General features: G+C 33.7%; 2 protein-coding genes across 5 annotated transcripts; both read right to left on the reverse strand.

Moving 5' to 3' along the window:
- Positions 1–2291: 2291 nt before the first annotated feature.
- LOC119608908 (aminomethyltransferase, mitochondrial) lies at positions 2292–3931 on the reverse strand. The gene has a single exon (XM_037963487.1). It carries the CDS (start codon positions 3768–3770, stop codon positions 2523–2525), a length of 1248 nt encoding a protein of 415 aa, XP_037819415.1. The 5' UTR covers positions 3771–3931; the 3' UTR covers positions 2292–2522.
- Positions 3932–11039: 7108 nt separating this feature from the next.
- LOC119608911 (putative mediator of RNA polymerase II transcription subunit 26) lies at positions 11040–17846 on the reverse strand. Of its 4 annotated transcripts, none has more exons than XM_037963491.1 (4): positions 17615–17846; positions 14080–14872; positions 11267–13840; positions 11040–11122 (listed from the first exon to the last, which is right to left on the reverse strand). In XM_037963491.1, the coding sequence occupies exons 2-4, from the start codon at positions 14720–14722 to the stop codon at positions 11073–11075; spliced, it is 3267 nt and encodes a 1088-aa protein (XP_037819419.1). In that variant the 5' UTR covers positions 14723–14872; positions 17615–17846; the 3' UTR covers positions 11040–11072. The 4 variants fall into 4 exon arrangements, with proteins under 4 accessions (XP_037819419.1, XP_037819418.1, XP_037819422.1 ...); XM_037963490.1 differs by lacking the exon at positions 17615–17846 and adding an exon at positions 17142–17400; XM_037963494.1 differs by lacking the exon at positions 17615–17846 and adding an exon at positions 17160–17315.
- Between the last annotated feature and the right edge of the window lie 1035 nt (positions 17847–18881).

An 18881-nucleotide genomic window follows, 5' to 3' on the forward strand; every position in this document is an offset into this window, starting at 1 on the left:
ATGTCAGATGACTAACCAACCAGCCTCATTTCAAATAATCCGGAAAATCCCACAAAGTTCTTACGAAAATGAGAAAAGTTACAAGCGCCAAGACTTTTTAACTCTCGCGATGTGCAATCTCAAATAAAAATTAAAACTTATAATACAAACCACGAATTAATTCAATTTCATTATAAAAAATAAATAAAAATACATAATATTAAAAAATCTCTCCGCAAAATTGTGGTCTACGTACAAGTTGTCTAATACTACTTGTCGTATTTATAAAAACGAAATCCCAAATTTACTTCATCTAATCTTATCAAACAAGTCTATGACATCTCTAAGTCGTTCTTCTAATGCACACACACACACACTGATATTTTGCTTATATTTGATTATTTAAATTGGAGTTAAAATTGCAAATGAATTACTATTAATAATACGAATAGGTACTTGGCAAACATTTAAATTTTAATCCCTCAACTACAGTCAAACAAATTTTGAAATTGTTGTTTAACGTTTGATATTTGAATGCAGTATTTATTGTATCAAGTGTGTCATCTGTTTGGATGGAATATTTAAATTTTAAATAAAATTAGAACACACGCCTCTTCAAATATTTTAAATCTTGTTTGATGTTTATTATTTTGAAATTTGTATGTAATCAATATTGAAATTATAAAGAATAAATACATTTTTAAATACGGAAGATGTATAAAAGTTTATGATTAAAAATTTGATATTCATAACTGAGAGAGATTCATTTAATCCAAATACTTTTTTGGCAAATGCATGATGCGTGTTGTACAAAGAAATACATAAAACATACATAATTTTAAAATTGAAAATTATTTGAATTATAAATTGCGTGTGAAAAAATATGTGCATATTTTTAGGCTTAATACTGATAGTTTCTTTATTCATACATATGATGATATCAACGGTTCCCAAAAGTGTTTTCACGGACCACTAGGACCACATCAGGTATGTTTTGAAGAATTCGAATGGCCGACAAAATTTCAAAAAAATCAAAACCCTGAGGCCAAGTTAGACGTTTCTAAAGGAAAGTCGTACTGAATCCGAATATGACCTCACATTTTCTCCATCACATCTGGGATTTGAGATATCCTGAAATTTGAAAAAAAAAAAAAAAAACAATTTTTAGCCCCTTTTGAGACGACAAGACAACTTTATTTAGAAAATGTGGTATACCATCTGAAAGGCCATTCTGTCAGTTTTAAAATAAAGGCTTAACATCTGACATATCTTCACCTAAATCTTGAAAACTTATGGTTTTCGGTATATTCGTGGTATTTATGCCCTACACTTCTATAATGCGGAGGGCATTATGCTTTAATTCAAAAAGTATTTTCATCGGAAGAATTGTAAAAATTTGGAATGTTAAAGTTTCATTTGTAAATTATAGGCAAAATATACAAAAAACTACAGTTTTTGAGAATTTATTGTTATATCAAACTTTAGGTGATTTTGTTGTATGGGGACTAGGTGAAATAATGGACCGATTTTTAGGCTTTGTCTCCGGTGCCATAGAAGATCATGTGCCAAATTTCATTGAATTATCATCAAAATTGCGACCTGTAGTTTGATTACAACGTTTACAAGCCCTATTCAGGGGTTCAGTTGTATGGGGGCTAGGTGAAATAATGGACCGATGTTAACCATTTTCAATAGGCTTTATCTCCGGTACTATAGAAGATCATGTGCCAAATTTCATTTTCATTTATTATCAAAATTGCGACCTGTAGTTTGATTACAAGGTTTACAAGCCCTATTCAGGGGTTCAGTTGTATGAGGGCTAGGTGAAATAATGGACCGATGTTAACCATTTGCAATAGGCTTCGTCCCTGGGGCAATATTTCATTGAAAAACTACAGGTCTTCAAAATTGCGACCTGTAGTTTGATTAGACGGACGGACATAGCTAAATCGACTCAGAAAATGATTCTAAGCCGATTGGTATACTTTAAGTTGGGTATAGGACCAATATTATTGTGCGTTACAAACATCAGCACAAACCCAATATACCCTCCCAACTAAAGGGGTGTAGGGTATAAAAAGTGTATTTTAAAGTCTCCAAGATTTATCCTAATCAAATTGTATTAATTTTGTTGCATCAGCTGTTTATACTTTTGCATTTCTTGCTTATGTACATATATTTAAACCAGCTCCATTGGGCGCTTAAACTAGCAAAAAAAATTAACTAACTGAATACTCAAAAACAACTTTCGAGTATTAATTTTACTTTAATTTAATCCCTAATCGTTCACCTAAAGTTTGGCCATTAGTTAATTCAAATTTTTCATCATATGAACATTTTTAATTAGTTAAAAGTAGATTTAATTATAAAGTTCTTATCGCATAAGTTGTGAATAAAATTTATCGTTAATTTGTTACTAAACAATACAATTTCTAGAAATAAAAAAAGCAATAAATCATAAATTTTATTTTTGTAATTGCATTTTTTTTTTTTGTTGTTTTTAATTAAGTTAATTTCTTTTTATGTCAAAATCTTAACAAGTTTTATTGTTTTGGTTTGAGGTAATAATTTGTCTTAATGAATGGCATTTTAGCCACTTCAGCATCATAAAAACGGTCACGTATTTTTAATTGCACTGCACAGCCGGCTTGTTTGTATTGCTCCTGTATGTAGCCCATGGCAATATTAAAACCGAGAGATGGACTTGGGCAACCGCTGGTGATTACTCCAACCTTTTGGTCGTCTTTGAAAATTTCCACTCCAGCACGAGCTGGTGGAGGTTTGCCAGTACCGGTCAACTTAATGCCAATGCGTCTACGTTCCACACCAGATTTCAATTGTTTATTGAGAACAGCAGCACCAGGGAAATTTTCCTCTGCACGACGACGTTTAGCTACCAGCCAAGCAAGGGCAGCTTCGATAGGTGTTGTATTGGCATCAATATCACTGCCATACAAACATAGACCGCCCTCAAGTCTGAGCGAATCACGTGCTCCCAAACCGGCCAATTTAACTTGTTGCTTTGTTTGCTGCAATAAAGCTTCGGTGACATGTTCAACGCGATCAGATGGTATGGATATTTCAACACCATCCTCACCAGTATAACCACAACGTGTAATGCGGCAATTGGGCACACCAGCTACTTCCGTTACAACAGTATTCATGAAGTACAACTTGCTCAAATCTCCCACAGTTACAGCGGATAAAGCTTCAACAGCAGTAGGGCCCTGCACCGCAATTAGGGATTGGTCGGCTGGTACTAAGAATTCAATGGCAACATCTTTGCCATTCGATTTGAATTGATTAACAGCTGATTCCATTATTTGCATATCCTGTTGTTTCATGGCGGCATTTGACACCACATATAAAAGATCATTCTTGACCTTGGTTACAATCAAATCATCCAGAATGCATCCCTTTTCGTTGGTGAACACCGTCAATGAACCAGTACCATCAGCAGCTCCACGAATATCGGCTGTACATATAGACTCCATGCATTCTACAGCATCTTTGCCACGTACATAGGTTTGTAACATGTGCGAGACATCAAATATCGAAGCAAATTTGCGGGTGTGTATATGAGAAGCTGCTATACCCTGATCAGAATATTGCACGGGCAAGGAATAACCACCAAAATTAACAATTTTACCACCATTTTTAACATGAAAATCATAAAGTGCTGTACGTTCGACTTTATCGTTCGATGCTTGAGCAGCAAAACTACGTTGGCCAATCGTTGATAACGAAAGTTTTCGTAGACTATTTGTTGGTGTCACTAGTTTTCTAATCATTTTTATAGATTTCTTTTGTATTTGTTTTTCTTCTAAAAATAATTCACTTGATCCTGGGGGGGTATTACTCGCTATGCTTGTTTGCCTTAGACAATTCGATTATCAACTGATGAAATGTTTTTTCGCTTCTTAATGTTCATCCATTGATTTTGCTCTTTCATTAATCCACTACGACTATAAATAATCAGCTGTAATAAAAAAGTGGGAATAATTGGAAACTGATAAGAAATGTCATAAACGTTATCAGTGCTTAAATTAAAGTCTGTTTCTCATCTCTCTGGCTTACTATCAGTTTTAATTAATTTGGCTCTATTCAGTTTATTCTTATTATGATATCATTCTTAAAGAGAATTTGAATTAGTTGAAATTCTCTTTATAGAATAATTTTTAAGGCATATTTCACTATGGGATGTCATAGACTTGGATTAGCAACAAAATAAAGTTTAATTTTCAAATGCAAAAAAGTACCTCATAAACTGTAAGATCCATCATTAGATTTCCCATATACATATGTACATGTGAGTGTGTCGTGGACCACTTTTTAGTGGGAATGCCTCTCATCATTTAATGTACTAAGTACGAAATAAATAAAAAATACTTTTTTGTAAAAGTCCCAGATCCCTACCTTAGGTTAGGTTATCACAGGTGCAGGTTTACTTAGGTCCAAGTTGATCCCTTTGTAAAAATACTTGTAAGAAGGAAAGAAATATAAGGAAAAATAGAAAAGCGAGAAAATAGAAAATGAAGAGAGGAGATGTGAGGAAACCGTTGAGTAGAAAAACTAGGCCTAATTGCCATGGGGTTAAAAGATATGACCGTAAGATTACGTCCTGATTAGCGTAAATACCGACAAATTTATGAACGCCAGAAGACGTTCCAATTGGATATTCGACAATTCGGATAGATCGCCAAAGTAGGCTGATCCAAGCGTCCGAATTCGGGTCTCTGCCAAGGTCGGCCACGTACGACTATAATTTCTTACTTGTTTTTATTTTTGTCGGAAAATGTCGACTTACTGATAAATATACAAAATATTCGAATTAGTTACTTATATAAATCTCCTTTCCTGAACTGTTAGCAATTATCTTTGCACATTAGGTTGGCGGCAAATTGAAAGGAGCTAATGTTTCCGCCTGAAATTGAAATTTAGTTCATTATATGATATTATTTCTCAAATTACCTTTTTCAATTTTTTTGATGTTGTCCATATTTCTTACAATTTTATCTTATAAAAGGTCTTCGAAAGGCGATTTCAACGTCATATCGAACTCGCAAAAATGATTCGAAAAAACTACCTTTTTTATCATTTGAACCACCTTAGGACGAAATAATATCATATAATGGTTTCATTTTTGGTGGAAACATCAGTACATAATTTTTTATCCATACAAATGGGAACGAAATAATGTACATACATATGCATAAGGTATAATTTTTCTAATTACTTGTTAACGATTGTGGTAAGTAATTGCCTCTAAAGAGAGAGAGAAAGAGTGAGGAAACGGAAGAAGAGAAGAACCAGACATATTTGGCATAGAGAAAAGACGCGAGTATAAGATTATGTCCTGCTTAGTGGGGGAAGTTCACACCCATTCTGTCAAATTTACGAACACCGTAAGACTTTCCAATTGAACATTTGCTAATTCGCATAGATCGCCAAAGTAGGCCGACCTAAGCGTCCGATTTCGGAACTGCGTGGACCCATATGGGACCACAGCAATCTTACTATCGTCAAGCGTGCTCACGATACCATGTGTCATGAGCAATAGAGTAGAGTAGTAGTGGAACACAACAGCACTGGTCTATTTCAAGTTCGCTTAGCGTTGTTCCAACTCTTGCCAAAGTGTCAGAAATATTGTTGCCATACGTACTCCCCTGACCCAAATTAAAGTAATGTTCGAATGTCTCGCCATCTTTTTGAGAGACGTTCGACATTCATGGACAAGTCTAGATGAGGAAAACACACCAATTAGGGATTTAATAGCGGCTTGACTATCGGTATAAATTATGATATCTCTATTAGATATCCGGTAGTACCTTGGCCAATTCGATGGCCTCTTTATCGCTAATACTTCAGCTTGAAGCACAGTGCAGTCATCATTGAGTAGGAAAGAGATTTTTATACCAAATTTCTCAATGAAGGTACCAACTCCTTTCGTATTCTTGTATCCGTCGGTATAAACGCGGAAGCAACTGTTCGGCTGAAGGAGGAATATCATACTGGGGTCTCGGTAAAAGATCCGTGATCTTCGCGTGGCCCATGGAACAATCGTTGTTGTTGTTGTAAAAGCTATAACTATACAATAATTTAGTTGGGGTTCTACATCTTAAATTTGTGCTACTTCCCCTGGATGTGTTCTTAATCCATTGGACAAAGTGAAGTATCGTTAGCTGAGCAGTTGAATATGTGGGGACGACACGGTTTATACGTCACCAGTAGGCATTAAGCCTGTTGCTCCATCCCGATCTTAGTTGTGCCAGAACTACTCTTGTTTTCCGCGGCAGGTTTTCTTCTGTGACTGCTATGGGCGACCTATAAGTAGTACATTCATGCGGTATCCTGAGCAGCGGAATTGATCGCCTCTCTATGTATGTCGTTCAAAGCTGCTGTACACGAAGACTGATCTAATGGATCCTGCACATATCTGCATACGTTCTCCTCGAATACTTGAAGATCATTCCTGACATGCCTCGGGGGAGTACCCAACTGTGTGATGCTAAAGTTTGGATGACTCCTACGATGATACCCCAGGAGGAACTGTTTAGTCAACATGACATTGTATTTATTGACTGGGAAGACCTTCGTTTACTTGTGCAGATGATGTTCCGAGGTATTTTTTAGGCAGCCCGCTAAAGTCCTTAGGGCAGCATTTTGGGAGCTTTGAATGTTTCTCCACTGGGTATCACTGAGAGAAGGCGACCACACTGGAGCAGCATAGTTAACCACTGACCGACCAATCATTTTATATGTAGCTAACAAGATTTCTTTTTCCAGTTCTTCGGGTGCTGCCGGCTAGTTGAGTAAACGACGCCAAGGGTTAAGTTTACTGCCTTTATCCAAGTGGTAAAAAGTGTTGCTGATGACTTCGCTGGTGATAGTTGTACGTTACACGCAGTGAAGAACTGATGAACATGACAATGAACATTTCTCTGGTTTATACCCCTGCATGTTCCTATGGCCTTCTATGGCAGTAACGTAACATAAGCGATCTTGTATTTTCAGGAGAATAAAATCAAAATGCACCTACATATATACATATGTATGTATATATGTATATGTATGTATTTCTCCAGGCTACCCAGCAGTTCGGCAAAGAGTCAATGCACCCGAAAAAGACAGAGATTTCCATTAACGTCTAACCACCTGGCTTCAATTCGTCTTTCTTCACGAGGGTGAGGATAATCGTCACTTTAGTGTCCCCTATGTAAGCGAGAGAGTGGACACTTAAAAAACAAGCATTTTGTCTGCCTCTTCGTAATCTATTGGATGACGATTGACTTCCTCGTAGGACAAGCAAATGTTAAAATAGCTAGTCACCTGGGCGATCGGTGGCTAGGGGTAACCGTAAGTGGTAGGTCAAATAGGTAGTTCGGGAATGTCCGACCGAACTGCTGGGTATTTTTACATAAATCAAATACTTCATTATAAAGTAGAAACTGAGCTGATTCCTAAATCCGTTGAGCTTTTAAATGCATAAAGGTACGGGAAAGGGTTTTTTTGGAGATTTTGGAGGTGTTTGGCAAATTTCAAAAAAAAATTCTTGTACTTGTAATAATATCTATTAGAAAAATAGTATCATCTTGAGGCATTTCTCTTTTAGTTTATTTTGTCCCACTGTATTATATGACTATAGTGAGTGTTACCATCCCAGCAAAAAGTTACATGACAAAGATGTTGTTTAATCAGAGGTTCAAGTGATGACGAAGTGGTTCGATTTAGGTGAAACATGCATGATTTTAACATTAGCGTGTCATTGGAGATCATGTGTTTATGCGAGAATTCCGAATAAATAAAAAAAAATAAAACCAATGCAAATTCGATGATTCGAAAGCGATGTTTCATTGGTTCAAGCTATTTGTTTTGTATGTATTTTTGGAAGATATTTTAAATATGTTTAAGGAAAATATTATAATAAATATGGGAAAATATATAAAATAATATTAATAATCAAAAATATTTCTAATAACACATAAATTTCCTTTGATTAAATTAACAATCTGAATTAATTTTTGAAGTTTTAAAGGAATTTTTTAACTGCGGAATAGGTTGAATTTAGGAAGGCGTTTAGAATGAGTTGTATTAGCACTGTTATTAAAGAAGTCATGAAACATGCATTCACTTTGCACTACTGCAAAATTTTTTTGCTGGGATAGTTTATAAGTGAATTAGGGAGTTCGAATAATTTGCCGAAGAGGATTTTATTGCAGATTTTTGCAGAGATTCTTGAATATTTAAAATAATTATGAGTTTTAAAATCCTATTCGTAGGTCCAGTTGGCTATCCATAGGCTTCGCCCTTGATTAAAAGAGCCTTACGTCCAAATATCATCAAATTATTTTAAACCTGCACACAAGGTTTCCATGGATTGGTAGCAATATTACTATGAAGAACATCAGAGTGGGGACAGAGCCCATTAGGTACTGATCCTTATCAAATTTTCCAGTTATACAGTTATGAGCTTTAAAATCCTTACATGAAGAGGTTTTATGCGTGGAAAGCATCAAATATAGCCCTATATCCGTCATACATTGGAATATAAATTCTGGATACATGTGAAAATTTGATCCGGATCGATGCATAATTAACTTATTCACTTCCGGGCCCACTAATATGGAGGCTACGTGAAAACGTGTCCCTATTTGCAAAAGTTCTGCACTCTAGCCTCTCCCGTGTGTTCCCCATTCTTTTAATGGACAAATAGACAGACACGGCTAAATAGTCTCAACATTTAATGAAGATCCATAATATATACATATCTTCACCTAAAACGCAAATGGTCCAAAGAAAAAAATTTTAAATTGTACTTTTTAATTATTCCACCTGCGTTTGGAATGTAGTTCTATAAGTAAGTATATTATTAAAAAAAATCAAAACCATTTTAATTTAAATTTCATTTATACATTTATTTTTATGTGGTTTTTATTATTATAATAATTTTATATTTTGAAATCCTTACATTGCTGTCTGATTTTACCAAAAGAACTATATATATTTACATATCCATATAGCTCTAGAATTTAAATGTGTTATTTTTTCACGTTTTATTTCTTAAAAGTAAAACATAATAATTTTAAGAAAACTAAATATGTATTGTATGTAAATAATGTATCTATGTTAATAATACAAAAGCAAAAAATTTTAAAAAAAAAATGTTGCAAATTAAAACGGAAATGGCGAAAATTGATATTCATTCTTATGGTTTCGTATTATTAATGAATAGTTTAAAATTGTTTAAGAAATCTATTATATATTATTTTATATTCACAAGGGGGTGTGTTGTGGGGGGCAGACGGAGAAATGTGCGTAAGGGGGCAGGGGAGGAGTTGAGAGAAAGATTAACAGTTTAAAGGGATAAAATGTTAACATTCGTACAAAGTATTGTGTTTTTTATTAAAGGAAATTTTTGAAGTGTTTTTTTTAGTATCTTTTATTAAAACATAAAATATTTAATTATTATTTGTTTTTGTTGTAAGTCTAAGATTTAATTCAAATATACACATATTACATATATTTGTAATTATTTGTTTAATAGTAATCATTTTAGATGGAGTTTTAATATTATTATTATTTCTTTAACTAACAATTACGAAATTTCAAAAATATTTTTGAATAATAAACAATGTTTTTTTCCTTTTTTCTTTCTTTTTTTATTTAAAGACAATTTAGTTTTTTTTATTATTATTTAAAATTACATTTATTTTAGCTTTATTGTAAATGTTTTTTTTTTTATTTTCTTAAACATATGTAATTAATTCTTCTTATACTTTTTTATTGTTTACTTCTTTTTTAAAAGTATTTTTAAGCCTAATAACTAACGACAAAATTATTTTCTTTTTTTTTATAAAGTTTTTTATTTTATTGGGATTTTAATTATATTAAATTAATAAAAATATTTAATGAACTCTATAGTATTACTGCTTTACAAACAATTTTGTATAAACGTATTGTTGTTGTTGTTTTAAATGAGTTTCATTATTATTTTTTAGAAGATTTCATTTAGTTGTTTTTCTTTTTAATTTGTTGAAAATGTTATCTTAATTGAAAATATGTTTTAGTGGGTGGATGAATGTGTTGTTTGTTTTTAAGGGGGGGAGTTATTTGTTGTTTGTTTTTTTATAAATATATAAAAAAGTGTTTTTTCGTCTGACTTTTTGCTTTGCTAAAAACTAATGTAAATTAATGACATTAGAATTAAAAATTATAAAAAATAATATTAATAAAACTATATAAGAAAGTTTTAAGCATATTTTACAACTTAAATACTATGAAAAAAAAAACTAAATTAATCAATATATTTGTTTATATTAAGCGTGATCTTTGTAACGCTAATTTTATAAAGAAACAATCGTTGGTTGTGGTAGCAGGTCATTTCAAGTAATGATGACATCCTCTCGTTTAATATTTGTTTTTCTGGATTAAAGCCTTACATTCGTACTTAATGAATATTTATCTCAGAATCAGAGAGGGCATCCTTTAACAAATTCCATTGAATTTATATGAAATCTGTAAAATAACAAGAATTAATATTTATCATTAAATGACAGACTCGGTTTGTGTGGAAAGCAAAATCGTGTTTTTGTTACCCTTTGTCTGACGAGATTATAGACTTGACTATCGGCTAGACTATAAACTACAGTTTAGACTATAGCTTAGAGTTTAAACTAGTATAATCTAGACTATAGGCTAGACTATAGTCTAGAGCATAGACTAGACAATAGACTAGTCTTTAATCTAACTACTGATGAGACTATAGACTTGACTATCGGCTAGACGATAAACTATAGTCTAGACTATAGCCTAGATTAGAAACTAGTATAATGTAGTCTATGATATTAGTCTATAGGCTAGTCTAGACTATAGACTTGACTATAGTCTAGCCTATACTATAGACTTGACTATAGTCTAGCCTATACTAAATTTTAAACTTATACACAATATACCAGAAAATACTATACATACCTGTTTTACACTCCAACTACCACACCAAAATGAAAAATCAAGGGCCTTCAGCTGTAACTATACGCTATGCAATTATTATTATTTTTTTAATGAATATGATACACATTTTATAGCAGCCACCCCTAATCCGAGCTAATAGCTATTTTGTCCGTGCCACCCGCTGTTGTTGTTCCTGTGGAGGAGGAGGAGGAAGATTGTTGTTGCATAAGTTCTTTAAGAGCAAAGAAATCACCACTCGTTGTACTACCACTACTTATTGTTGTAGTGGCAGTAGAATGAGCAGGATGATCATCACTTTGTATAACACCATCATTACCTTCTACGCCAGAGGCGTCTTTCTCCATAACACCAGCCTCGCCGCCGCCAGTGGCTGCTTCTAGTACTTGTTGTTGGACCTGAACAATAGGTTGACCATCTTCGGTGTAGGAAACGGATACTGGAATTCGTGTACCATCTTCGCCAATGACATGGGCACCACCATCACCATCCTGTGACTGCTGTATGACCAGTTGGCCTTCGGCATTAAGAAGGGAGGCATCAATCAGTTGGGTTTCATTGTTTTCACCCTGCACCAAGACCATTTGTCCATTAGCATCGGTCATCATTTGAAGAGTTTCACCATCGAGACCCTCACCAGACTGAAGAACACCCACCGACTGGAGCAATTGTTGTATGTGCTCGGGATCTTGTACGAGAATTTGATTACCATCAGCATCGGTAAGAATGTGATTATCAAGTTGCAAAAGTTGTCCACTTTCGTTGAGAATAAATTTAATTTGTCCCCCATCAACTTGAGCCTGCATGGCAGCCTCGTCCAATTCCATAGCAACATGCTGTTGTTGTTCACCCTCAGCAACACCAGCCTCAGAACCGGCCGCTAATTCATGATGTTCATGGGTTTGTTGTTGTTGTTCTTGTCCAGCTTCTGTCCCTTCTTGTTGCTGCTGCTGTTGTTGTTGATGTGCTTCATCGCCCGCTACGGATTCTGTTTGTTGGTTGTCTGTCGTGGCAGTATTTTCGAGAGCTGTCTGATCCTCAACTGGTTGTTCAGATGAATGATTGTTTGCTGAAGATTCTTCCGCTTTAGAGGCTCCCTCATCTGTGGCAGGTTGTTTTGAGGCAGATGCTGCAGTTTCTTCAGAATTATGTTGGGCAGGTTCTTCCATATTCTTGGAATTCTCATTAGATGCGCTTGTTGGATTAGCAGGTTGTTGGTCTTCGTTATCATCGTCTAGGCTGGGCATGCTGACCGGTCCAGTTGTAGTTGGTTTTGGTGATTCTGACTTCAGGTTTGTCGATGCTGTTGTGGTGGTTGTTGTGGTCGTTGTCGAAGCATGTGTTGAATCGTCTGGTTGGTCAAGCATGGGCATATCTATGCTTACCGACACGGGTGCAGTGGTTGTGGTGGTCGTATTAGTGGTGTGATCTTCGCTAGTCGATACTACGCCAGCTCCTTCTTGCCCGGGTATGGTAATATTAAAGGTTATGCCACCACCGGAACCAGCTTGTGATGTAATAACAACTTGATCATTGCTACCGCCACCATTACCAGACGATGTTGTTGTGGCCGTAACACCAGCGTCTCCCTTATCGGAATGCATTTTTTCAAAAATGCTTTCTATGTCTGCCTCAGAAATGGTGTTATTGCCGGCATTACCCATAGTGGCAGTTTGCTGCTGCTGTTGTTGAAGCTGTTGCTGATGATGAACATTTAGGTCAGCATTGTGATGGACCATATCATTGGTTTCCTGTTGAGCTGCTTCACTTAGCAAAGCGGCTGCATTCAAAGTGGACAATGAATTGTTTCCTACGACCGTATTGGAAGTCTTTTTATGTGTGTTAGCCGTAGTTGTAGCGGTGTTGGTAGTACCGTCTCCCCTTCTATGGGTTTCCATGTGTTGATTGTAGTAGTTCTCCTGTATGAATGTCAACGAACAAATGTGACAAGAGAAGAAACGAATATTATTGGCAGAAGCCGCTCCTGTTACGTCTGTCGTGGGGGTTGTGGTTACTGGTGTGGTTGAATCACTTAAAGCTTCATCGATAGTATCTTGCAAAAGCTTTTGAGTGGTCAGCATATTCTGTGAAGCTTGCGGCGCCTGCTGTTGTTTAATCGTAATCATTTGCTGTTGTGGCTGAACCTGCTGCTGTTGAAGTTGTTGCGTATTCTGTTGCTGCTGTTGATGTTCCTCGAAATGCTTAACCAACATTTCTCTCTTGGGGAAAGACATGGAACAAGTACCACACTTGAATACATTTCCCTGATGTTGTTTAGCATGTGTTGTGGCCGCCTCACGAGTCTCAAAGCGCTGAGCACACAGACGACATTTAAATGGTTTCGATTTAACTCCAGACATATGTTTGCGCATGTGCTCATCAAATGTTATCTTGTCTGTGGACTTGAACTGACAGTGATTACATGTGTAGAGTGGTGTGGTCGTAGTGCCCGGGGAAGCTTGTGCATTCACCGCTGTTATAGGATCTGCAGCTGGTGCCGCATTTTGCGACACGGGTAGAGTTGTTGTACTTGTTACGACCACATTCGTACTATGATTGATTTCCATGTGTTTACGCAAAGCCGATTCGCTTACGAAATTTATGTGACAGACAGCACATGTATTGTCCATGGGTGTATTATGTTCACGTACCATGTGTTGTTTCATCGCTCCAAAGTTGGGGAATATTTTCTTACAGTTTTTACATTGGAAATTTTGATGTTTGCATGTTTCGTAGTGCGTATTGAAGAGACGCATATCTGAGGTCTTATAGTCGCACGATAAACACTTGTAGATTTTTGTTGTTTTACGCTGTAGCGTTTGTGTGCCGGCCGATTGTTGTTGTATATTTGTTGGAGATTGTGTAGATATTTTCATTTGTTGTACAGCGCTAACTGTAAATGTATGAGAAAAGTAACAAATTGCGATAAGAGTTATAAAAATATATTTGTAAAATAAAAGTTAGAAAAGTTATTAAAAAAATGAGCAACACTTTAGAATCTCGTGAAAAACAATATTGGGATATAAAAGTGGCTCTAATTATTAATTAAGTTGAAAATTTTTTCAACAAGGATTCCAAAATGGTCACATAAATAAAAGTGACTGGAATTTATCAAAAAATATTAACACTTACCCGCTGCTCCACTATTTAATTTTTGTAATTTATTAGGCGGTGCTTGTAGTGTGGCCGATGAAGAAACATTATTTGTAACATTGGTAGCTGCAGCAGCAATTGATGGAGTACCAACACCACTAGCGACAACAGTTGTAGCAGCATTTACAATTCCACCGCTATCATCATTTAAACCATATTTTTTATGCAACAAATTCATTAGATTTGTACGAACACGTTCGACATCATTTTCCAAACGATCCAAATAGTTGATGAGATTTGTACAACGTGAACAAACAACATCCTCGACACTAACGATTACCATAAAGGCATCTCCGACCAATTGACCAATTTTATTGGGAAATTTTGTTGTTGTGTGCGTTGTCTGCATTTCTGTTAGTTGATGTTGAGCCTGATTGGCACCCAATGCATCGTCGCAGACATAGCAACGATTTATGGTTGTCGTAACAACTTGCTGTTGTTGCTGCTGCTGTTGTTGTACATTATTCGCAAGCGAAGCTGTTGTAACTGTTGTTGCGGTTGCACCGGAACCAACAATTTTTTGTTTAAGTATACGCGGCTGATTAGGTCCGGTAACCGTTACTGCTCCACTAGAGAGCAGATTATGTATTTTACGCACTGCACTATTCATTTGATTATTCATTTTTTATTATTATTGGGAACAATTTTGATGTTGAGTCTTGGAGGCAGCAGCTTAATTGTAGTCAGTATTCTAATTTATTTTTTCTTCCCTCTCTTTTTCTCTGTCTGACGCGTTAAATGTTTATAGCCGAATGTGTCGTCTTACATTAAACTGAAAATATAAAAAAAATGCAATAATAAATTTATTGAAGCTTCAAAAGAATTAATTCGCTTATATATCAATTGTTCTAACTCATTTAGGTATATATTAATGATAAACAATAACCGTAGGCAAAGCATCAAAGGAATTACCGGCCAATATTTGAAAACGAATTAGCTTATATAAATATTTATCAATTCTTTAAACACCTTTCCAAAAATAATCCATTATTTAAAGTTTTCGGCATTTAAATTAATTTCCTATTGAATTATTTCCTATTGAATGTCTAGTACACTTCATGTACTCTATGGATTGCTAAATTCTGATTTAGCTGCGCTGAATCCGAATCTGGATTTATCTCCATTACATCAAGTTTCGTGGCATTAAATTTGAAAAACACAACTTTTGAGGCTTTATAACAGCGCGATTGCACCTTTTTTTATAAAATCTGTTGACATCTGAAAATCTAATGAGTCGATTTTAAAATAAATGTTGTAACGACTTCCATCAACGAGATATATTAAATTGTTTGCATTTGTAATCATTTTAAACGATTTTACATATGGATACATAGATTTTTTAAACCGAATTAAAATTTAATTTAATTCGTTTTAAAAAGAATTCATTCTTTTTAAACTCTGATATTTTGCAAGGCAATCACTTTTTCATTAACAGGATATTTAATATAAATTGTGAGCAAATATTAAAGCAATATTGCGAAATAGGAAGTGACATTACATCCTTTAGTTTGAAAAAGATACATATTTACATATTGTGAACTAATGCCTTGTTTTGAATTTTACTAAATTAATAAATTTGTTTACAAAGATCAGAACATAAAGTTGTGTTTCTTATTAATAAATTTAAAAGATATAAACAAATTATTTATACCATTTTCATCCTTTTCATAAAATACTTCATTTTTTATTATTTATTATAATAATGGCAACCCTTGTTTAAACAGCTTGTCAAAATTGAAATATTTTCATTGTATTGGTGCTTGTCTGTGTTTTCGTTTTTCTTTTGTAGACGGGTGTTATTTTATCGTTAAATTTTCGTTAAATTTAGCTGTGACACATGCTGCTTCGTAACAAATAAAAAAAACCGAACGTATGAAAAAAAAACTTAACGAAACTAAAAATGGGGGAATAAAAATTCTGCAAATACGATTGAGGAACGAAAGAACCGATGTGAAACAAAGTTATTAAAAAAACAATACAATAGGAGGGCTATAAGGCGGGAGGGTTAAAAATAATAGAAATTAATGCCTTAAACGTTTTTAAATTAAACCAAATTGTTATACATATTAACCAGAATTAAAAAAATATACACTATTAACTTTTACGAATGCTACATTTTTTCATTGATTACACAAACACTACAAATTTCTCAAAATGCACATTCTTGAAATTATTAAATCATATTTTTTCATCAATTTTCATGTTTATATCCAAAGGTTATTTAGGTTTAATAATCAACCATTTTTTCTATACATATATATTATTTAAAACACTTTTAGCTCGTAGTCACTCACACAAAACACATTCTTTCCATTTGGGAAACTATACATATTATTTACTTTAAAAGAGGCGTTCTTTAACTTGTTTACTTAAACGCAATTTTTGTTCCACAAATTGCTTAACTTTTTATTTTTTCCAATTAATAATTCAGCTACCAATTAAACCGTGAACTCACAAAAGTTTAAGTTGTAAATTGACGCGCCAAAAAAAAAAATAAATAATTTCCAACACTTTGCACATGTATGTAAACAATGTATTTTTAAAGGAATATTTATTCACTTATATTACCTCGTATTCACAACAATTCGAACATTTCAAGCATTTTAATGAAATTCTGGCAAAAACAAGCACTTGTATTTAATTATTTTTATTAAATTTATTCTTATTTAAAAATTCTACTTTTTTTCTTTTTTTCTCTTCTATTTTTGACATCAATGGACACGATAATAACAACAATAAAAACTCGACGGCGTTACCACAATGGAAAAATGTTCAATACTAGTCAGTAGAACCGCTACTGTACGAATGCTAGACCAAACTTAACGAAGACAAAAACTAAAAACAACAACAAAAACACTAGCAACAACAGCAGCGGCAGCACCACAATATGAAGAGTAGACAACGATGAACCAAAAAAAAAGAAAAAATGATTGTTGGGAAAATAAAACCCACGACATAAATATGGTGGTGGTTTATTGTTTTTTCTTTTATTAAATTCAAGGCAAACATTTTAATTATTTTAACAAATTTTGTTGCCTTACAATTTACATTAAACACACTTTTTCGTTGTCCTTTGCACCACGAAAAATCTTGTTTTAGTTTGATTATCTAAAAAATTCCTCAAAAAATGCAGCTCTAAATATATTTTAGTCAGTTATTAAATTTTGCAATTCACAAGCAACACTGTACTACTCTGTTAAAATTTTTCACACACTAAAAAATCCAACCGTTTTTAACGTAATTTCAACGAAAACACCACTGCCGTTCTCTTTTCCTCCTTCACATGGCCCTGGCAAATGCTTTGTATAGGAGAGTGACAACTATATAAGTAATAACAACTTTCGTCAAGTCAAAATGGCTGCCATAATGAATATGCTGCAGCTTCGTTATGTTTGTTTTGAACAAAAAAAATTAACGTGATGTATTTTTGCGGCATTTTCTCCATAGAACCCGGCATTTACCTTCTTATTGTTTTTATTAATTTTATAACAATTTTGTATATAATCAATAATACCTTCAGAAACTGGCATTTGCGCTAAAGTTTGCATAAGTTTTTAGCCAAACCTGCATCCATTTATGAAAACTTTTGATTATTTTTGCCACAAACGCGTGTCTTTCCGTTTAGAAGTAATGACAATTCAGAGTTTTCCTATGAAACTTGCGCTTTTAAAAGCACAAATTTTACGGTAAAGGGGAAATAAGTAGATAAGTCCATTGAACCGGACCTAAAGTTTAATGGTACAGCTTTAGATCTTTTTATTAAAATGTTTATGGTGGGCCTGTTCGGAAATGCATCACTGCACTACATCCGATGATTAGTCTACGATACTGATGCAAATCTCTTGATGCGTAGACAAAAGATTCTTATTTAAAAACGTGTAAATTTCATAAATTTACCTAAAATATTCTCATCTAACACCTTTTTTGCGCATCATAGAAATGAACGTAGATGCAGCGCAGTGATGTATTTACGAACAGGTCCGATTTTTAGATGAACGTGATATTACGCTTTAAATTTTGTACTAATGTTTTGTAAAAATTTTTGCCAAGGTATTTCAACATTTTGCCGTTTAAATGTAATTCAAAAAAGCATTTAAAATTTGCTTTGCTGATGGCTAAATAGCTTACATATTTTACTAATAGCTTGAATTGAAAAACACACTCCCTGAATTCGTATAAAAAGTTATCAACACTGTTTATTAATAATATGTTTACAATGATTACAATTGTAACCGCAGTCGACCAACTACAAAGTCATATTTTATGTTCTCATTTAGTTCTATTTGTAAAAATTTTATTTTGAATTTATTAAAAATTAATTACATCTAATTAGTTATTGGAGAATAAAAAAATACAGTCGAACTCGGTTATAACGAATCCTTAGAAGAAATGAACTATTTTTTCAGTCCCTCAAGTACAATTTCCCTTTTTTTATAATGAACTTAAAAAAAAATTATGTTGAAATCCTAAGAAAATATTTAGTTTTGTTTGAAATATTTTAATGGTCCCTAGCAGTAGCTATAAACGGATTTGACATTAATTTGATGTACCACATTGTATTAAAATAATTCTACATAGGTTCCTATTTAAAATATATTTATTTCTTTTTCGACAATTTCAAATAGAATAAAGGATTTCGTTTTATAATTCAAAGACACTTTATATTATTCCAACTGTATTATAATTAATCTGATAACACGACGAATAAATTTGTTTTTAAATTAATTAATCGGAATTTAACTCATGAATTGGCTATTTCGCAGTGATTTTTAAGAAATTTA

The sequence above is a fragment of the Lucilia sericata genome, unplaced genomic scaffold, assembly GCF_015586225.1.
Source record: "Lucilia sericata isolate MDLA Ls3-8-SP2 unplaced genomic scaffold, ASM1558622v1 Contig000899F_arrow, whole genome shotgun sequence".
Taxonomy (NCBI): domain Eukaryota; kingdom Metazoa; phylum Arthropoda; class Insecta; order Diptera; family Calliphoridae; genus Lucilia; species Lucilia sericata.